This window comes from Pteropus vampyrus, unplaced genomic scaffold, assembly GCF_000151845.1.
Source record: "Pteropus vampyrus isolate Shadow unplaced genomic scaffold, Pvam_2.0 Scaffold50, whole genome shotgun sequence".
In the NCBI taxonomy this organism is placed as follows: Eukaryota; Metazoa; Chordata; class Mammalia; order Chiroptera; family Pteropodidae; genus Pteropus; species Pteropus vampyrus.
Window position 1 is genome coordinate 3,980,534 of NW_011888831.1, and position 22,686 is coordinate 4,003,219.

The 22,686-nt window shown below is 39.5% G+C and overlaps 1 protein-coding gene, 1 non-coding gene and 1 pseudogene across 6 annotated transcripts in view; all 3 read left to right on the forward strand.

Annotated features, from left to right (window-relative positions):
- Window positions 1-22,686, forward strand: part of SMG6 (SMG6, nonsense mediated mRNA decay factor) — a 191,827-nt gene that overhangs the window by 37,922 nt on the left and 131,219 nt on the right. For all 5 annotated transcript variants that reach the window (XM_023530469.1, XM_023530471.1, XM_011359849.2 and 2 more), the window contains 2 exons: window positions 2,194-2,255; window positions 9,060-9,205. In XM_023530469.1, coding sequence (XP_023386237.1) covers window positions 2,194-2,255; window positions 9,060-9,205 — 208 coding nt within the window. The remainder of the gene's footprint in view (window positions 1-2,193; window positions 2,256-9,059; window positions 9,206-22,686) is intronic.
- Window positions 791-909, forward strand: LOC111739508. The gene has a single exon (XR_002780278.1). It is a non-coding gene; the product is annotated as a 5S ribosomal RNA (ribosomal RNA).
- Window positions 21,841-21,972, forward strand: LOC111739513 (annotated as a pseudogene).

Sequence of the window (22,686 nt, forward strand, 5' to 3'; positions counted from 1 at the left end):
GAGCTGCCCTCGGGCTTGGGGGATGATAATTGGCTTGAATGAGATGGGTTACTGATATTCTGTTCCTACCAGAATTTGCTGTATATATAAATATAAATAGCTATAAAGGATTTTTCCTGGTAAAGGGATGAGTTAACTAGTTTATGATTGACAGTTGTGGGAAAAGGGATAATTGAGTCAAAATAGAGAATATATATTTTACTTTTTATTTTGAAATAATTCTATACCTGTAGAAAAGTTGTCAGAATAATACAAAGAATTCCCAAATAGCCTTCACCTAGATTCTCCAGTTGTTAACATTTTACTGCTTGCTTTATCATTCATTGGGAGAGAATGTTCAGCTAACAGTCAAGTGTTTACATGTCAGGCATGCTTTTACTTGCTTTATCTCATGTACCAGCCTTTTAATATATGGGTACTGTTATATCCATGCATAGAAAGAAAAACTTAGGGAGGTTAGATGAGTTGCCTGAGATCCCATAGCAGGTAAGCAGCAGAGGTTTGACAGGAAAATTCATGTTTTTCACCAGCTGCTTCTACTGCTAGACCCAGAGACTTGCATTCTAGCCCAGGTTTTGCCGCTAACAGTGACATAAGCATTGGCAGTTCATTTTGCAGCGGTTCCTTATCTTTCCCTTCTGTTCGTGGAACCCAGTATCCTTGGCTCTGACTCACCTCACTGTACAGACAGATTACCTTCAATAAAGTTTTCTGAGCTTGTTAACTACATAAATCAATGTGTGAGCTAGTATTGCTGATTAAATATAATTTAAGCAAAAATAGAGTCTGAGTCTACGGCCATGCCACCCTGAACGTGCCCGATCTCATCTGATCTCTGAAGCTAAGCAGGGTCGGGCCTGGTTAGTACTTGGATGGGAGACCACCTAGCAATACCAGGTGCTGTAGGCATAATAAATGAATGAATGAATGAATGAATGAATGAATGAATGAATAAAAATAGAGACTGAAGCTTGTATGCAGAGTTTGCTCTTGAAGTCATTAGCGGGGTGAGAATGCACTCTTTTTCCCACACCCAGCTTCGGTATGAAGGAGTTAGAATGCCCATAATTTGATTGGTGTTCTGTTTTGCAAGGGAATAAACCAGAAAAGTTTTTCTTGCTGGGAAAAGCGTCCAAGGGTGCTGGACTGTTCATGCGCTAACCATCCCCTCAGATCAAGATTCTTGACTCTTGTCTGGCTACAGGGTTCTGAGCACACCGCTTGCTTCTAGAACACCAGGGAAGAGGACAATGAAGTTTGGCCTTTTATCATTGCCACTTTCTTTGGAGTTGAACTTTTTCCTCACCCTTGTTTTGCTTAGAAAAATCTCTTCCTTCAGTTTTAATAGAAGTAGGTTTTCTAGGTCATTGAATTACGATTGTAAACTTCTTAACTCAAGGGCCAGATGTGGCTGGTAAATTTATGATTTTGGCTTGCTTGATGTTTAAATTTTTTCATCAGTAACCAACCATTAAAAGCCAGAGGATTTCACATAAAAACCCAGCTTTCAGCTTTTCTTTAAAAGAAAAAAAAAAGGGGGAGAAATGATAAAATTGGTTCTACAAAGAGCAGAAACTGAGTGGACCAGCCATAGATTGCTGTTGTCCCTACCAGCCTGTTTCAAACCTGACCCCTTATGGACACTTGAATTTTCAGCTCCAGACCTTAAACTTAGTCTTAGAAGATGGAGAAGTATAATTTGATGTACTAGTTAGTGGTGGGTTACCTTACCCTTATTTACCGAAGAAAAGTCTTCTTTCTTGGGTAGATAGAAAAACAGCTCATAAATAAGATTAGGGACTTATCTAAAGTAAGTGTTATTCCTGTCCTTATCAGTGTTTCATTTCCATCATTATGGGGCCAGAATGGCTCTTAGATTTCACAGAACTGCAGGCATCTTCCTTTCTGACCCAGCTTCATTGGGATTCAACACATATTCCCTACACATAGGCACTGCTGCCAGCAGAGGGTGCTGTTCACTCACTGAGCTTGCTGTCACTTTGGCGCAGCTGAGCTGCAGCTGTTGGGCATGTGCCCTGGGTCTGTGTGAGAGTTTGGGCATGTCCATTTGGTTCCCATCCCTAGTGCCCACCCCTTAGACCCTGGCCAGGTTATTGTGTCACTAGGGACTCTGCTTAGTAACAGGAAACTGGGGAAAGTTTAATTGTTTTCTCCTCTCTTTTTCCCATGCAGCTGAACAAAAGGTTCATCCTCAGTTTTCTCCATGCCCATGGGAAGCTGTTTACCCGGATTGGGTAAGTGTGCAGGATGTTTATTTTATTTTCCTACATTACAAGTCATTTTGGAATTTAATATTGTTAGCAACTAGACTGTGTTTGTAACTGAGGGCACAGGGTGTGAATTCTTAGAGGCCTCCACCTTCTCTTCCCTTCAGTCACTCTCCTGTGCTCATGAAGTTTGGGAAATATGACTCTCCATCCCTCTGTCTCTTCTTTCTCTGTATTTACTAAAGCCCCCTTTTAAACACAGTTGTATCTCAGCCCCCGCCCCCCTACCGCCCCACACACACTCCTAATCCCTTTGGGTTTCTTTCCTCTGCCTTCCAGCTCAGCCCCTAGTAAGCTCCTCAAGGAAGTCATGCTCATTTCTTGGGTGCAGCTGGCAGGGGTCCTCCTTGTGGAGAATACTGCCCACTCATTTTCCCTTAAAGAGAAGAATAACATATTCTTTCCTCCAGCATTTTCTCTTCATCATGAGCCATACCCCTTCCTTTGAGGCTGAGGTTCTTGCACTATATTGCTGATCTTAGTAAATGCTAAGACTTTTCTGTGGTTTCACCATGTACCATGGATTTACATATCAATCTCAGGGAAGGTGGTATGAGCAAAACCCTCTTACTTCACTCATTAAATCCGTGGAAAGAAATCAAGCTTTGAGTGTTTGTTTGTTGGATCAGAGTTTTTCCTCAGTGTGTAAAACTAGTGATCCTAAAGCCTGACTAATGCCTGCACACCAGAGCAGATGTGTGCTGAGTGCCTCTTCAGTTTAGGGGAGGAGTAGGTGGCAGTGCTCTCAAGACAGGTGGTCTTCTACTGCATTTTAATATTTTCTGAGTTGGAGTTTTATTGTGAGCTACCCTTTGAGGTGATATGTTTTGGACTGTAGATCCCCTGGTTATTGTCAGTGTTCCTCTTTCACTTTCTGTCATAACCTCGTAAGTTTATCTGTAATGCTATAGAAGATTTCCTTAGTGGGAGAGGCTGAAAAGCTTTATCCAACTTGAAGAAACTGTTCCATGGAAGGCAAACTAGAAAGTGTGCTTATTACATATTCATTTGTCATCAGTGTGGGCAAGAGTGACAATGATGGCCATTGCAAGGGTAGTCTTGATTTTTAAATGGCTTGGGAGACTTGGGGTAGTGCCCATAGATGCATCTCTATTAGTAGAAATAAGTGTAATTTACTTAGGAAAAGTAAACTAGGTGCATCAGTAACTCCCCTTTCACCACCTCCCTCACCCCCATGTAAGCTCTGCTCTAGCAGGATTTTTTGCCTAACAGTGTTGTATCCCTAGTGCCTGGCGTGTAGTAGGTGCTCAGTAAATATTTGTATGAGTGAGTGAATTATTGCAGAAATGGATAGACTCTAAAAGACTGGAGAGGAGGATATAATATTTTAGTAGGTTATATATAGTAGGCCCAGGCCAATCATTAGTAATGTAAAGCTGCAGTTTACAAGACAGGCAAGATGATAACAGTATCACTTTATAAAATAACACATCATAGCAGGAAATATTGTTGTGTTGCACTTGAAATAGCTGCTGTCATTCTTTTATCTCTTTATCATCTTTTTTAGTTCTCATTTTAAAAATCTTTTTTCCCTTACTACCTTTCCACTCAGTTTTTCTCTCCTTTTTTCCTCTTCCTGTGTTTGTTCTTTAAATTTTCATGTACCATGTTGCTCTAAGTCAAGATTTCTCAACCTCCGTACTATTGATATTTTGAGCCTTGTAATTCTTTGTTGTAGGGAGCTGTCCTATGCATTGTAGGATGTTTAACAGCATCCCAGGCTTATATCCACCACATACATGTCAGTAGCATTCCTTCTTCTCCCCCGAGCCATGACAATTAAAAATGTCTCTAAACATTGTCAAATATTCCCTGGACGGTAAAATTGTTCCTGGTTAAGAACCACTGCTCTTGGTACTTGTTAGGTCTTTTGGAGACTTTGGGGACTAAAGAAGCTCTAAATCTTGGTCCAGAATGTAGAAATATTTAGGATATATTTTTATCAAGTTGAGTATTAGTTAGAACCTTGTTTTTTCCCCCTTTTAAAATTCTCATATTTTGATACATATATTTTGGAGGAGGTTTGGGAAAGAACTAACAATACTGATTAAAAAGCTAGAAAATGATTTCTAGGAGGAAAAATTAATCTTAAAAAAATTAAGGTAAAAGGTTCCCCCTGTGTTTAAATATAAAAGAGTCATAACCAGATCGTTTTGATTTCTGTGGGACGACAGCAAGAGATAATAGGCTTATGTTGCAGCTGGAGAAATTTGGGTTAGGTATAAGAAAATTTCACAGAGGGAAGATGTTCAGGAATTTTCTTCTCTGGAAGCCTTTAAAAAAGAATAGATTATCTCATTTGTCAGAGGTGGTTTGCCGTGGTCCAGATTATTTTTCAATATCTCTCTTATTTCTGCATATAACATGTTCTGTTGGCAAAAAGATGAGGCCAGTCTAGTTTCACCTTCATAAAAAATGAGTTATAGTGGTGTTCACATGAGGAAAACGTATGTAAATTCTAGGCAGTCCAGCCCCTCGATGAGTATTCATTCCTCTTAGCTCTCCTGGAGGTAAAAGAGAATTGAGCCCCATATTTATTTGAGAAGGCAGAAACAGCAGTAACTTTTCTATTGGAAAAAAAAAAAGTTTAGAAGTCTGCAAGACTAGAAAAGCCACACACAACAACATGGACTGTTGCCTAATTACCAAGAAGATGTGAAATGTGGGCGGTGTTGAAAACAATTTAAGAGTGAGGAGATTGTAATGGGGAGCAGCTGAAGCCACATCCACTGTCCCGCATGCCTTTTGAGAAAAGCCCCGACGTTGCTCTTCCAGTGTTTGTATTTGTGTCCAGTGTTCCAAACTGCATCAGTATATTCTTGAATGCCTACTGTGTGCAACAGTCTCCTTACTCTCAGCATCCAATGAAGAGTAGGCTCAGAGAGTGTTAGATGGGAATCTCGTACCAAAAAGAATTTTTAACTACTAAGTAGTTATAAGACACCGAGAGTGCACAAGTCAAAGCCTTTGTGGGCTTCAGTTTTCTTATCAGTAGTTTAGATAATATCCAAGGCCCACTCCAGTCCTTATGTTCTGTAGCACTATAATTTTTTCCCTCTCATTTCTACTCTTGTCACACAGCTTAGTTGTTTTTGTTTTTTGCCACTGGGTGCTTTTGTCTTGTTCAGTTTTTAAAAATTACGAAGTTGAGAAGAGTTAGAAAGCTTGATTCTTTTTTGAAGAGAATGTTGTCTAGTTCAACTGTATTTCTCAGCACCTGAAAGGTTGGGTCCTACTCCGTTAGTCACTGTCTGAGTCACTTCCGGGTTTAGGTCCTAGTGTTGTATGAAAGATTGGTTTCTTGAAACTGCCATTCAAATGAGACAAGGTGTCTCTAGAGATCACTTTAGAAAGCAGTCACTTAAGTCGGTGAAATCCATATCCTGAGAATGATTCTATCTTCTACAGTTTTAAAGGATAGGGACAGACTCTTCTCAGGCTCAGGAAGAGGAATCAGTCAGGGGTACCAAATGGCTCCTGACAGACACTTGCTTTCCTGGTGAGAGGAGGGCAGATCAGACCTGCACTTGGACTCCAGTAAGAGAGATTGGGAAGCCAGCAGCCTGTAGAATTTCGATTTTTGATAAGTAGGATAATTGTGCTTCTCATTATTGCCCTGGTTAAAGTTACTAGTTTAGTTTTTACTTGCTCGCCTAGCGATGCTATTTGCACAGCTTCAAGGTCTCTTGGAATTCAAAGACATATATTTATTTTGGACTTTGAATTGTTAAAAATATAATGTTTGTATCTTGATTTATTTTTAAAATTATAAGTGTTCTATATAAAAGCCAGAAGTATTCATTATAAGGGAAATCTTTTTGTATAGTGTTTATTGTAAATATTTAGAAAACTCAGCAAAAATAAAAAATTATTTTCACTATTTAGAGGTAACTACTGTTGATGCTTGATGTGTATTTTTATCTTTTTTTCTATACATTACACACATTTATTTTTTACAAATCTATATATAAAGGGATCACATTAATCTACTTTAAAACCATTTTCATTTGACATATGTTAAACTTTACCCACATGATTTAAAAAATCTAATACAACTTTTAAAAAATATAATTCAATTGTATGGATGTGCCATCTTAATTACCTGTTATTGGCATTTTATAGGCTGCTTCCAATTTCTTGCTGTTATAAATTACTGTTTTTTAATGTTTTCTTTCCTCTGTTGCTACTGCTGCTTCTTGGCTGAAACTTTTATAATTATTACATAAATAATATACAAATCTTCTTATAAAAATGTAGTGTTACTGCTAAGGCTAAAATATCTTTCAACTCTTCCCCAACCCCTGTGCCCTCCAAAGAGATAACCCTAGACATCAGGTTATGTATTCTTCCAAACCTTTTAACTTGTATGTATCCATAAAAACCACAATTTTATTTAGTGGATTTTTTCCTCAATATAAATTGTATATTGTCATTATCTCAATTTAGTATAATTTTTGTTCTATAATATGAAGTGGGGCAAAGAGAAAGACATAAAACTACTTAGAGGTAATTTGAGGCCAAAATCAGACAGCATTTTAGTTAAAAAATTGGGAACCAGAAACCCTGTTATTGAGCTCTGAAGAAGAGTTTTTTATCTGTGTGTCCTTCAGTTATTGCCTGACAAAGCTGATTTTGTCCGAATAGATCCACCTTCTCTCATATTTTAGAATTGAAGTTACTAACTTATTTCCTTATGCATTTGATTTTTTTCCTTTTAATCATGTTGAACTAGTTGAAAGGCAAAGGGAGGATTTAAAAAAAAAAAAAACTTAAAAAAAAGATGTGGACATTTGGCCTTGCTTGAGACCTCAGTCTGACTTAGGGAGTGTTAATGGATCTCTTTCAGTTCCCATCCCAGGGAAGAGGCTTCCTCAGACACAGCTTCGAAGTAAGACTGTCCCACGTGACACTCTGTCATGTCATTCTATGCTGGCTTTCTACTGCCTTTCAACACGGAGACACATGGCTCTGAAACTTGCCCAGTGTGGCTGCTTTTCAAGCAGAGTGAACTCTGCTATTCTCGTAATGAGAAGTGCTAGTCCCCCTCCCCACCTCCAACCAGAGAGAGTGCTGCACAGTGTCAGGATTTAAAATGAAACCTTTGTTATAGCCCATGGGGAAAATGGATCCAATCCAGCCCCAAACATATCACTCTGTTGTTCCAAACTTACCAAGAGTTTTAATAGTTCTGAAACATTTTAGAGAGGAAAAAAAGAAAAAAGAGGGTTTTTTTTGTTTTTCTTTCTTTCTTTCTTTTTTTGTGTGTGTGGTGTGTGTGTTGTAGTTTTTGTGGGGGGGCATCACTTGAAATGGCATAAGAGGGGAAAGCAAATGCATGACATGTTTTGTGCCAATGAAAATGAGGACAGCTCAGCAGAGAAAGGAACTGGCATATAAACTATAATTGACCCATAGCTGTGGCATGACTTCTGGGTACCAGAAGGTTAGTAATAGTATTTGCCATCCAAGGGCAAGGAAGATTGCTAAAATGACAGAAAGGGCTGGAATTTTCCAACCTGGGGAGGGTACTACTCAGTGGGGAAAGGACCATGGTTTGGGTGAAACTAGAAGCACCTTTCTCTAGCACTTGAGAAGGATTCCCTTTCCTGTGGCTTTCCGTAAGATATTTATTAATCCAACCTGAAGTTCTTCTTTACCCTGCCTCCCAGTGTACCACAAGCAGTTTTTTTGTTTGGAGGTTGGGGTTGAGGATGGCTAAAAGATACTTTGTTGACCACGAATTGTTCAGCATGGCCCTAAGGCCCAGTGTGCCTGGTTTTTCTCTCTGACACCAAGTTTGAATTTGCTTTTTATTTCTGAAGACTTCAGCTGTGGTTTGTCCCTGTTGCCAAAGGAGCTCCAGGCATGCACCACTGTTTGGGATCCAGTGGCCACATTTGGCAAGCAGTGGTTTGAACGACCTCTCTTTAGGAGCCCTAGGTCACTGGCTGGATTTCTACCTCCCTACATTACAGGCTCTTCCTGTATTGGGAGTGGCAGTTGGCCAGGGCATTATATTTCCACTGGCCTGAAAACATACAGACCCTGATGAGCAGAGTCTTGTGAGGGAGAACAGCAACACAGGAAAGGCTGAAACAGATCACTCGGGCCCTAGGTCTAAGGATTCTTCAAGGGGAAATTTGGAATCCTTAGGTAGAACAGTTAGTTAGTGTGATAGTACCTAAGAAGACAGCAGCAGAACTATTCCTGGTTTCCTGAAGTAAAGCCTTGAGTAAAGAATCTTTAGATTCATAAACCTTTTTTGGAATATAGCTTTCATACCAGAATTTGGGGAACATGTAGGTTTTAGAGCTTTTTAAAAAAAATGGTTTGCTGTTTAGAAAAATTGATTGTTTCAAAGAGAATCTTTGATTTCAGCATGAATCCAGTTATTGCCAGGGGTTAGGAAATAGCATACCAAAGTATAATAACTCATAGTGATTTATCCAAAATTGAGTTTTTTCCTGTCTCCGAACCCTGAATACTTCTTTCTTTTAAATTTGTTCACAACCTTAGGATATCAGGAAGGTTTGTGAAAAGTAGCAAAGAAATGTCCTAGGCATAAGTTGTCTGCTTTCTGAGAGAGAGACAGACAGACAAATAGACAGACAGACAGACAGACACACACACACACACACACGCACGCACACGCACACACATACACAGACTGACAGACGCAGAGAGAGAGCGTGAGTGTGTACCAGGTGTTCCTGGAGATGTGCCTTACTGATGACCTGGCTGTATTTATAGGATGGAGACATTCCCTGCAGTGGCTGAGAAGGTCCTCAAGGAGTTCCAGGTGTTGCTGCAGCATAGTCCCTCTCCTATTGGAAGTACCCGCATGTTGCAGTTGATGACTATCAACATGTTTGCTGTACACAACTCCCAGTTGAAAGGTAAGGCATGTTTAGTTTCTTTATCTAGAAATATAAAGTTTAATCTAGCTTCTTTCCTATACTACCATACCACCCGCCCCCACCCTCACCCCCCCTGCCACAACACACACACACACCCTTCCCCACCATTGCCTCTCAGATCTTTAGTTTACTCTCTGAAATCTGTTTGACTCTCTGGTGCTTGGGTGGGATGGAAGGAGGGAATCATGGGTAAAGAGTTTAATTTGCAAACCCAGAGATGCTGTTGCACATCTGGCCATGCTAAAGGCAGCAAGCAGCAAGGCCTCTTGGAGTCGGCAGACCCAGAGCCTCTCCCAGGGGAGAGGCATTGCTGAAATGTTTCATTGCAGAGACCATACGCTTGGCAGGGATTGGGAATAGCTGTTTCTGGACTCATGTACCCTGTTTGTTCAATATGGAAAAGTCTAGTTCCCTGTGGGATATCCCTTGTGGGAGCCTGCCAGGGAGTAAGAACAGAGAATTGATGAGCTTTGGTGACTCAAATCTGGAAGCACAAAAATCACCAGGCCCAGATTTTGGCTAACATGCTGGTGTACATTCTGAAATATTTTTCTGAACACTGGAGGTTTTTGTGGGGTGGGAGAGATTGGGGGTGCTGATTGGCAGGATTATTAAATGTTTTATTAACCAGGTCATAGTCAAAGGATGTTACCAAGATTCCTTCCCTTCACCCCACTTATTAGGTAAGGATGATGTGGTTTAACTTGATAGAAATATAACACAGGAGTGACATTATTTTGTGTTTGTTTGCAAGGGAGATTTGGTCCATGCTGCCAAAGAATCGTTTCACAGCATTGTCATAGTAAAGTTTGGTCTCAGGGCTGAAAGGTTATTATCTGAAATGCCAAGAAGTGGGAATTGCCCCATGGAGACTCTGCCACAAAACTGACTTGGCACTTCTAGAGAGAATGTCGCTAGTTCTCTTATTGCATCTTTCCTTGTGTTTTCTCTCACTCTAAAGTTGGCTTATTTCCCTTTCCATTTGTATTTGGGGGTTACGTATCAGCATGCTATGGGGTTGGGGGGATTTCTCCCCTGGTGAGTAAATATGCCATAGTTTCCCTTGAAACTTGGCTCTTCCTGGGACTCTGCAGGATGCTGTGCTAGTCTGCCTGGGTCTTCAATCATTTTTAAATCATAGAGGATTTTCTCCTCTTAGGCTGCCCACTGCAGTGTTTAGAATTCCCAGCAGAAGGCAAGATGCAGAGGTTTAGGTGCCATTTTGAACTTAGCTAATTATTCCTAAGAACAGCTCTGAGGAGGCATGTAGTCCTGAGGAGCAGTGGTGGTTTCCAGGAAGAAGGAAGTAAAGTTTTTAAAGTGCTGTCCTGGTGAGGCTGTGAAGTCCAAAGGGGCAGGAGATTGATTTTTTCCTTCATTACTATGCTGGATCTGCTACCAAGTGGAAGGCTCACTGGACTCAGGAAATGGGCCTCCCAAAGTGCCCTCCTATTCATTTTCCTGCCTCCCTCTAACAACAACCCAGAGTTCAGCGAGCTGCTTGTCACAGAACTGCAGCCTCTGCCGAGATATTGTTCCAGCATCAAGTGACTTGTCTTGGGAGGTGCGAATGTAAAGGACTTGCAGCTCTCATCTGTAAAGTATCTGTTGTCAGAAGCTTCTGCTCCATGAAAAGGAATACCTTGGCCTTTTCATAGGCCTTCTGTGAGTCCTTTTCTTGGAGTTGTGTTGAGTAAAGATTAAGAAAATACTGGTGAAAGACAGGTGAGATGGTGAGAACAGAGAAGGAAGGAAATAGGTGCTTCCTCCATTTGAGGCCAAGGTACTTTTTCTAAGACTCTTCTCCATGGTTGGTTATGATGAGGACCTACTAGCCAGGAAGGACATGTCAAAGCCTGTGCTTGAGACCCTACTAATTTCTGGCCCTATCCTGATGCTCTCCTTCATGAGGCAACTAGGGCCAAGAGGAGTATGAACTGAGGTGGTCAGAAGCTCCAAGGGTGTTTCAGGGAAAAACAGCCTGGGCCACAGGATATAACACTTATCTAGGACAGAGAGCTCTGTGGACATGCTGCCAAGTACCCGGTGTGCAGCTGAGGCGGCCGTCCAGACCCCACTGTGTGGGCTGCCATTGGGAGAGGGGTGAGCAGAGCACTCAGCGGGGCTGGTTGGTGGGAAGATGCACTTTTCCATTTCCCAGCACATGAGTCATCTTCTCTGGGCCCCTGTGCTGTACTTGCACGGACAGTGGCAAGAAGGGGGTGTTGTGGCTGAGTAGCAGCATCTGTGCTGGGGGTGGAGAGGGAAGAGGGTTGGGGAAAGGGTAAAGATTTAAATCCTTCACTAATCAGCAGCAGTTTGAATCACATTTTTATGAGTAAGGAAGTGATAAATCAGCCCCGAGTGTTCAGCCCCCAAGTCCCATCAGCCAGTGCCCTTCTAAAGGCTTCTCTCCAGGCCAGTCTGCTTGCTGTCAGAGTCGCCACTCAGCCGCGGGACCCTGGCTGTCTGAAACCAGGAAGCAAGGACTTGATGCTGCCTGGCCTTCCCAGGTGCTTGGGGTCTGTGGTGATTTGGCAGTCACTACAAGTTACAGAACATCTGGACCATCATTTTTCTTCTCATTCCTACTTGGATGTGTCCTTCTGGGTGGTGTTTGCATATGTCAGTTCCTGGACTCTGTGGAGAAGGAACGTTTCAGCCTGAAGCAGAGGTGATCTGTGGCCCACAAGGCAGTCAAGATCCTCTTAATCTGTGCCTGGGCTGTCCCTGTAGATGTGGACCTAAAGAGTATGATTTGGAGAGCAACAAGGACATCTTTTCTTAAAAGTATGTCCTTTATGATGCCTCTAATTCATTTTTTGGTGTGTGTGTATTCAGTGCTGCCTCTTGTGTAACTGTGTTCTTTTCAGAATACCCATAATCCAGGGATGGAAATGATAACTGTTACTTAACACTTTAGTATCATTATTTTTCAAATGTGTTTTCATTGTGGCCAAGACAGATATAAAACTATTTAAAAGCTTTGGACACCTCACAAGACAAAATGGAGGGAAAAAACTTATGGGGGTGAAAGTAAAGCATCTTTTCCCTTTTCCCAGGTTATAGTTTTTCCTGGAGTTTAGTGAGGCAGAGGTGAGGGGTCAGATTTGCCCCCCTGCCCACAGGGGAAAATAAGTTGAGTTATGCCACATTATTTAACCAACTAAACTTTCCAGTCTTAGCAGTGATCTTAAAACGCATGGGTTTAGGGCTATTGGTGGGGAGACCTTTATCTCCTCCCTCTCATGGACCCAATGCAAAAATCCTACATCAGTGGGAGTACAGAGAGTCTAGAATCTTGATACTCTGTGCTGAAGTGGTTGAGGACAGATAAATTTGAGGGATGTTTTGGGGGCTCTTACTGTAGTGCCTGGAATTTATGAGGCACTCAGTAATTATTTATTGAATACATAGATGAAGAAGGCAAGCAAGCTGTCATTGAATAGTGAGTTTCTTACTTGGCCTGTGTCCAAAATTGTCCTTTGGTGAGTGATGGGTGGTAGTGGTAGGTGGTTCCCAGAGTGATGTCACAATTGTTAATCTCTTTATGGCATTCCCAAGCCTGAAGGGAGAAATGGAGCCTTCTCCACGTGCCTCAGCATTTAACACTTCAGTAGCCGTCTGATTGGCTGATGTGATGCTGGTGGGTGAACTGTTGATGCAAACCACAAGCACTCTAAGAATTTTAATTTTTTAAAAATTCTGTAATTTAAGGAAATAAAACTCTAGTTTCTTTAAGAGGAGTAATTGAAGCAACATTTGTGGTAGGGCATCACTGAAATCCCATTGCATCCCCCATCTGTGCCCAATTTGCTCCAATCTGACTTTTTTTTCCCCTTCCTTTTTCTCTCTCCCTCTTGCTTGCTCTCTTTTTAAAAAATATGTTTTATAATTCCTGGAATCAAAACCATCTCAGGCACACACTGTTTTATTTTACTGTATTATTGGATTATACTTTCTATAAATCATTGGATGTTATTCATTGGCCACCACTGGAATAACTTCCCTTTTCTGTGCCCTGGCCCCCTCTTTTCTTCCTCTACCAGTGCATAGAGTAGGCCTCCATTTCAGCCTTACAGAAAAGCCCTGGTGGTAGCAAGAGGGCACCCAAGAGATACTTCTTGTATGTGCCATTGGTGCTTTCTGTCCTTAGGGAACATTTAGGGGCTGAGATTGAGGCAGGGCTTGACTGGCATTTCTTTTATTACCATTTATGCTTGCTTTTATGGTTTGTTAGTAATCCTGAATTGCAGGAGGTAGAGAGAGAGTGCCACATGTTCACCTCCAGAGGAATAGAGAATCATAGCTGTCTATGGGAATGATAGAGCTTAACTCAGATGCGCAGATGTGTGGGATACTTGAGATGGGAACCTTACACCTTTATGCCATTTTTGTATATGCAGGTTGACTCTGGTCGTTTCACAACCAGAATTTTTTTTGTCTTCCAGCATACAACCACCTTAGAGACCTTGAGTAAAGCAATTTGTTCCTCCGTGGCAATTTACTTCTGTCTAAGTCTCTTATTCAAACAGAATGTATGAAGTGCCTAATCCTCTGCTTGTCGGAACAGTTGTACAGGAAATCCACCTTTCATAGGGGGTTAGGCTTGAGTTTAGCTGAATAAACTGTCCCTCTCATTCTCCTTCTCTATCTCTGGTAGTAGAAGCCCCTGGGATTTTTTTCCTCAAGGATCCATGGGTAGATTTCTGCAGGTAATTAGCACTGCCTGACTTTCATTTTCAGGACTGCTCAGTTTAGACTAAATTAACAAAGAGGTAGCTTGGTCAACAAATTTTGTGAGAAATAAATTCTAAGGTTAGAAGAGGCTAGCTAGGCTTTGGAAGGCAGGCCAGAGTAGGATGCATCCTTCAGCTATGCCCTCTATCCTTCTGAGAAAGATATATCAATAGGCTGTTTAGCATGCACTTCTTCCCTCATAATTCCCTGGAAAAGAAGAAAAAGTTAAAGTGAGTTATCAGAGGACCTTCCTATCTTCTTGGCTCTGAATTCCAGGGTCCTTGTTTTCAGAATGAATCTGTTACTTTAGGCTGGAAGAGAAGAAGCAGTTATGAAAAGCTAAAGAAATGAGGTAATTCAGTTATATCAATAAAATTAAGCCTCTTATGTCAGTTAAAAAAAAGTCTGTTTTTTTCCCAAGGTAACAGTGTGGTTTGGTATGGCTGCTTTGGTGTGGAATGCAGAAGTACAGTATCCCATAGTTGCCCAGTAGTTAATGTGGGCTACATACCTCATCTCTGTTGCCATTTTATAGTTTCTCAATTTGATTTTTTTGCTCTAGTATGGATTTATTCTGAAAAAGAGACATTATTGGGCAGAATGTTGGTAGTAGGACACTCAGCTGCCTTTTCTGAGTTTTCTATAAGCTTTCCCTGAAGACTAGAATTCTAAATGTGTAGTTTACAGGGCAGATAGGTACCGCACTGTTTGTTCAATATACAGGGAAAGCAGGTGTGTCTAGGGATGGAGATTAGGGGGAGTAGCACTTTGGACTCCAACCAACTGAATGTTGGTCTGGGAAGAATTGTAGCTTTCAGAGGTAGTGGCCAATAATGACAATGGAACTACACTGTGATAATACCTGATGACATTTTATAGTTGCTACATATGCATTCTCATTTGATTTTTCTGTCAGCCCTCTGAGAGATGTGGGACAGATATATTGTGTACTATTTTATAGATGACAAGAAACGTATCAAAAAGGTTAAATAATTTAAGCAATGTTTTACAGCTGGTAAATAACACTCAAGTCTCAAGTGTCCAGCCTTCTATATCAGAAGATAAAAAAACTTTTTTGGACTTAATTGAGACAGCTAAACAAGGCAAGCAGTGCACCCTTCCCCCAACCCCAAATCTGACCAGCTGCTGTTCTTTGATAAAGAAAATGATCCTTGAATCTGATCTGAGACTAGAGGAAGAACTGAAGTAGAGATGAGGGAGTTGGGGTAGTCACAATTCTCCCAAGTTTCTTGAAGTTCAAGCGGGTAATAGCTGGGAGAATCAAATCTCCCAGGTAATAAGCTGGGAGAATCAAAGGTTGTCTGGGGTCCATGCAGGAGGGGGAATCTCCCTCTCTCAATGGAAAACATTTGTTCATGACCAGTTAGTAAAAGAAGTGTTCTTTGCGATATGTAATATCTCTTAAAAAGGAGAGGGGGGATTTTTAAGGACATTATTTATCTTCACCATCTTTTCTAGTATCCTTCCTGCTTTTTAGAAAGAGGCTTTCACATGCCAGTCTTACACAACAAGACTGGCAGGAAGGTGGATGGATATTCATTCATACAGAAAGGAGTATGAGATTATCAAACATTTGAAAGAATGATAAAGCAAGTACACATGTAACTACTGCCCGAGTTAAGAAATTGAATATTGTCAGCACCTTAGAAGCTCCTTGTATGTGTTTCATCCCCATTTTAGCTCCCCCTCACTCTTATAGATAATCATTATCTTGACCTGTGGAATTCATTCCCTTGCTCTTCCTTTATAGTATTACCATCTAAGAATACAGCCCTAAGCAAAACAGTTTGGTTTTGCTTATGTATTAATGTAACTATGCTGATTATATTATTTATAGTCTCTTCTCTCTGGCTTATTTTGTTCCATGTAATGTTTGTGAGTTTTGTCCATGTTGATATGTGTAGTGTTTTCATTGCTACAATGTTACATTTTATTCATTTATTACAGTTTAACAATTTTTCTATTTGTAGACATTTGTTATTTCTCTGTGGGGCTGTGATGAGCATTGAGTCTATTGACAATTATTGTAATTATTGGTATATTTGGATTATATACTATACCATCCTTTTAAAAAAATCAATTTAATTGAAGTAAAGTTTATATATAATAAAATGCACCCATTTTAAGTGTGTATTTCAATGAGCTTGACCAATTTACATACCTAGGTAACTAATCATCATCGTAATCAAGTTACAGAACCTTTCCTTTATTCCATAAAGTTCTCTTTGTGTCCATCGCAGTCATCTCCATCCCTACTCCTGTCCCCAGGAAACCACTGATATGCTTTCTGTCACTATACATTGGATGTGTCTTTTCTAGTTTTATATAAATGGAATCATACAGTGTGTACTCTTTTGTGTCTGGCTCTTTGCTCAGTGGTAATGTTTCTGAGATTTATTCATGTTGCATGTTATAAGTATTTCATTCTTTTTTATTGCCATATAGTATTCTATTGTACAGATAAACTACAGTTTTATTTATCCAGTTACCTGTTAATGAACATTTAGGCTGTTTCTAGTTTGAGGCTATTATGAATAAAAGTGCCATGAACATTTGTATGAAAGTGTTTTTGTGAATATGTTTTCATCTCTGTGGGTAAATACCTAGAATTGGATTTCCTGGGCCAAACAGTAAATATTTAACTTTATAAGAAACTAAGCAGTTTTCCAGAGTGTTTCACATTTCCTCTAGCAGTGTGTGAGAGTTTCAGTTTCTTTGCATCCTCGCCAGCGTTTGGTATTGTTCGTCTCTTCTACTTTAGCTATTGTAGTGGATGTGCACTGCTATTTCATTTTGGTTTAAATTTGTGTTTCCTAGATGACTAAGAAAGATGAGTGACTTTTCATGTGCTTATTTGTCATTCATATAGCTTCTTTGGCAAGTGTCTATTCAACTAGTTTGACCATTTTAAAAATCAAATTGTTTGTCTTTGTTAAGCTTTGAGTTCTTTAGGTAATTTGGATATAAACCCCTTTTCAGATAAGTATTTTACAAATATCTTCTCCAGTGTTTTCCCATTCTCCTACCTATTTTCTTTTTTCCTCCTTTCTCTTGGATTTTTTCCCCCATTCTTCATCTCCTTCCTCCTCCTTCCACTAATATTTTTTTCTTCTGATTACCCTAGGAATTAAAACATGCATGCTACCTTGACAAAAGTCAAAAGTTATTCATCATTTTTACTCTTCTCCAAAATAATACAGAGACCATGGAATGCTTAAATTCTTCTCAGTTTATTGTTCCAGTTTATATGCCTCTCATGTATTTTAATTCTTCTTTTTAAACCCTACAAGACAAATTATTGTTTTTATTTTCGTTTCATTTGTTTTCATTATTATTATTTTGATTGTGTTTGTTTGGACTCACCAAGATGCTCCTTTCTTTTCATTCTTTTTTTCATTTCAGACCTTCCACCTGAGATCATTTTCTTTCTGCCTTAAGTATATTCTTTAGAATTTATTTAATGAAGTTCTTTTGATGACAAACCTTTTTATTTTTTTTACTTGTCTAAAAAAGGCTTTATTTTCCCTGTTCCTAAAAGATCTTTTATTGATATGTACTGAGAATAGAACTCTAGGTTAACAGTTATTGTCTGTCAGCCCATTTAAGATACTGTCTCTGGGCTTTCACTGTTGCTGATTAAAAATCAGTTATCAGTCTAATTGTTTCTCTCTTAAAAGTAATCTTTCTTTTCTCTCTGGGTTCTTTTTAGGACTTTTTAAAAACTTCGATGTTCTGCAGTTTTAACGATTTGTCTAGGTTTGTATTTATTTTTTTCTGCTACGGATTCGTTGGGCTTTATGTATCTGTGAGTTGGTTTAAGCAGTTTTAGAAAATTTCTTAGCACCTATATCTTTTTTTTTTTAAATAGTATATCTGCCCATGCTTTTTCTTCTCCTCTGTGACTGATTAGACAGACATACATTAGACCTTACTCAGTCTTTAATGTCCCTTAAATTTCTTTCATTTTTCTGACTTTTTTTTTGTGCTCCATTCCAGATAATTTCCTTAACTGTGTCTTTCAATTCACTGACTCTTTCCTTGGCTATATCAGATCTGCTAAATATGTCCCACTGAGCCTTGTATTTTAATTATTTTTTATTTTGAGATTTTTTTTCCCCCTTCAAATATGCTCTTTCATTATAGTTTCTTATTCTCCGAACATATTTGTGAGCTTGTCTTTTATTTCTTTAAAATATATTAAACATTGTTATTTTAGAGATTATGATTAAGAGGTCCTTTTAGGTGAGTTTCTGACAATCTCTTGTTTCTGCTGGTTGTTGCTTATGTGCCTTTTAAATTTTTTCCTGTGTAATTGAAATTTTTTTTTCTGTAATCAGCATATTTTCTGTGGGGTTTCATTTGTGAGAATTTTTGGAGACCCGAGGTAAAAATGGGAAAAGGATTTGAGTTCGCTTTTGTCCACAGCCTGGTGTGGCAGTCTAAAATAATTAATCTGAATTAAAATATCTGCTTGAGGGTCTTCAGACCACTCAGATAATATGAATTCAGACTGCACATCCTTGTGAGGGCTAGTTAGTGTACAGTCCATATTTTCAGTGTAGTATCTTTCTCTTTTCTAGTTAGCCCCCAGGGTTTGATATAGTAAGTTTTCCAGCTGTCTTCTCAAGGGGCTGAGGGTTATTTCTGATTCAGTATCATTTGGACGTAGCTCTGTGAGATCCCAGCTTTATGGCAGAAATCTTGGGCATCCTTTTAGGTTGATTAGTACCCATGAAGCTTTGGAAACCAAAGCTCAAGTTCATCAGATAGCAAATGTTCCTAGGGTAAAGGTTGGCTACATTTCACACTTAAATCTCTAGTTTCCCATTTTTATTCAGTCCCTGACCAGAAGATTCCTTTTAAGTTTACTGACTCATCAGTGCTTTCTAAAACGATTTTTAAAATACTTTTTCTAAGGTACTTTGCTGTTGGGAGAATAGATCTAGGTACCTAGTATGCCTGTAGTATTACTGTAGGAAAAACTGTGATTCCTTTTTTCTTTTTACCATCAGATTCAAGCATTCTTTTGGCTTTGCCTGTCAACAGTGTACCCAGGTACCTGTATCTAGGGTGGCAAGAACCATGTAGGCTGCTCTTTCAAAGATTAGCTCTTTTTTCAGTTCCTACAGTCTGGTTTTATGGCAGATGGTGTAACTGGAGTTACATTTTTAAATTTTTCCAAGAGGTGTTCAAGGTATAGACCAGTGGTCTCCTATCTTTTTTGGCACCAGGGACTGGTGCTTCTATGAGAATCTAATGCCTGATGATCTGAGGTAGAGCTGAGGTGGTGATGCTAGCGCTGGGGCTGCAAATACAGATGAAGCTTTGCTCCCCTTGCCAGCTGCTCACCTCCTGCAGTGTGGCTGGTTCCTAACAGGCCATGGACTGGTAACACTTCGGAGCTTGGTATAAACTACTTAGAGGACTAATTGGGTGGAGAAGAAAGGCAAAGGAGTGGGGAGAGCGAGATTTGCAGCTGAAATGATAGAAGCTATTTCTTACTAAAAGGGTGTTAGCTGGAGATCTGGAAAAAAGTACTCTCTAGGTTCAACCACATTACATTACATATCTGGTGAACACTATTGGCCCATAAAGTCCTTTCCATTAGTCAGGATGCTCTGTGCTTTTGTTCTTGACTGCTTCTGTTCTTGACTGCTTCTGTTCTTAGAGCTGTTTGCTTTGCTTGTGTGTCTTAGTTTCCTTTTTAGAAGGCAGATTATCATAATTTAGGAATTTACTTACTGTAATTGGGGTTTTCTGGCTTCTTTAGTCCCCTCTTCAGACATCAGACTCCCATCTTAAAGCTTATTCCAGAAAATGCCCATGTGATCCCTTGCCCCAAGTGCCAACAACAGATGCAGCAATTGACACGCTGCAGGGAATTTCCAACTGCTGGGCAGGTTTCTGAAATCCAGACACGTGCTGTTCACACTTTGGCTTCTGAAGCAAGGATCAGCGGTTTAAAGAGGGGGAGGGGCTGGCAGGGGGCTGGAGAGAAAAAGGTCTTATAATGCCTGCCCAGGGCTTAAGGCTGTGTCAGCTTTCTTCTTCCCTTCTCCAGCTGGCGTTGGCAGGGTAGAGTAAATCACTGTAGAGTGGTTATGAGCTGAACTCACTGGGGGCTTCTTTGAGGCACACCTGTGACGTCATCCTGTTATCATTGCTTATTCTGCATAACCTCCTTTTCACCTCTCCCCTGAGAGAGGGTGATGCCCAGAACTCATGTCACAGCAATGAACAGAGAGAAAGAAATGTTTGTTAATTATTTTGAGATGCCTACGAAGGACACATTGCAGGCCATTGACCCATTCTTTTTTAAGATTCCACATTGAAAGAGAAAACCCTCTTTGCAAACATAGCCTGAAATATCCCTTGTGGAGAAAACTTTTTAAACATGAAGAGAAAGACAATCCACAAAGACTTTAAATTCCTAAGTAATCTCTCTGTTACCTCTGCCTCCCCCCACCCTCAACACACTTCTCTCTCTCCCTTTCCCTGCTTCCTTCTCTCCTTCCCTCTCTCCAGCAGTGAGTCTTTTAAAAGTATTGGATCATGTCACTCTGTTCAGAATCCTCCACTGGCTTCTCATTTTACTCAGAATAAAAGCCATAGTTTTTACAAGGCTTTCCAATATAGAACTCCCCCTTCTCCCCACTTCCCACATTGCCTCTCTCTGACCTCATTCACTACTGTTCTTCTAACTTACCTTAACCCTGCTTTGCCAGACTGACCTTTTTGCAGGTCCTCTAATAAACCAGGGATTCTCTCACCTTTGGGCCTTTGCATTAGCAATCTTCTCTACTTGGAATGCTCTGCCTCCAGCTATCTGCATGGCAGGTACCTCACCTCCTATAAGTCTTTGCTTAAACATTACCTCCATGAGTCCTACCCCGATGATCCTATTAATACTGCTGCACTCTCACCCTATACACCTGATCTCTCCTATCCTGCTCTGCTTTCTTTTTTCATAACACTTATTTTCTAAATACTAGATAACTTATTTTGTGCATATATTTATTATCTTCCCTTGCTACTACTTTGCAAGAATGTAAGCTCCCTGCAGATAGGGATCCTTGACTTATTTTATTCACTGATGTATTGTAAGCATCTAGAACAGTGCCTAGTGTGCTCTGAGTTCTCAATAAATATGTTTTTAATTGAGCTCAAGTCAAGAATAAAGTTTGTCAGCAAGTCTGTCTGGGCAATGAAGATTGAATGGCAAGGCCAAGGATATTTGTTAACTGGATCATAGCTCATACTCTTACCGTCTTTCCTTGTTTTTTGTTAAGGTGATGTTTCTGAAAATATAATTTTCAAATGCATGTTTTGTATTCTGGTATTAAATTAAAATATGTTAGGCATGCCTTAGTATTTTGCATTAATCCTGGAGTCAGTGTCTTTAGGGCTTTGGAAAGCAAAATTTCTTTGAGAATAGCATAAGTTCTGTTTTTTTCTGGTCTCCTAAATCTTTCATCATTTATTCTCTGTCCTTTCTTCCTGCCTATAAATATTATTTATTTCTCTTTCTCTATTCATTTACCATATTTTTACTCTCACCATACTGGAGTAACTGTCCCTTTTATGAAAACTAAATAATTTTTTTTTTTAAAGATTTAACATTTGGGGTTTTGTCGAGTACTAAAAAAGTAAGAAAAAAGGTGGAAACCACCTGTAAGCCAACTTCCCAGCAGTGCTATTCCTTCCTTCCTTCCTGTATGTGTGTGTATGTATGTATTCAAGGTTTTTTTACACAGTCGAAGGGAAACTGAATGAATATAAAATGTTTGATTCTACTGTTTTCACTTATTATAAGTGTTGAGTTATAAAATTCTTCACACAAGTGAAGTTATAAAAGCTTCGTGCAAGTGGCAGTATCGTAGCCAATGAGGTTTATCCGAGGCACGATTATTGCTAATTGAAAATTCTTTGTAAACATGTTTAATGGCTGAATAATGTTCTCATGAATATTTTGACATTTATTTAATCATTACCCTGTTTTTGGACATTTTTTCTCACTTTTCTAATATTGTGAATAGTGATGTAATTAAGATCTTTGTACATAAAAACTTCGTATTTCATATTGTTTTATTAGAATATATTTTTAGAAGCTCAGTTTTGAGGTTAAAAGGTTTGAAGTCTTAACATTTTTTTAATTAAGTTTATTGGGGTAAAATTAGTGAAGTCTTAACACTTTTGATATGTGATGCTGGACTACTTAAGTTGAGCCAGCTTACACTTTTAGCAACAATGTTTGAGAATGCCCAACTACCACTTCTTTCTAGCATTATTTTTAATGTTTTATCATCCTTGGCACGATGTAGATATTCATATATCGTATAAATGATAGAAGAAAATCTCTTTTTAATGGACTTTATTTTTTAGAGAAGTTTTAGGTTCATAGCAAATTTTTTTTAATGAATATTTATTAGAATGACAAAGAAGATTGGATACAAACACATTCGTTTACTAATGCAATTCTCCCACTTGTTACTTAAGGCTAGGCCATCAAAAGGACAAACATATAATCAAGAGGCAGTCAGTTTTGAGTCTCCGGCTGTGATACCAAATGGTTAGGGTCACCACGTGGGTGATCTAGTTAATTGTGTGGCAACTTGCTACTTCAAGTTCTCCTTACAACAGAAATTACTGAAACATATTGAACATAAGTCAATATAGAGAAACCATTTTTAAGCAGACTA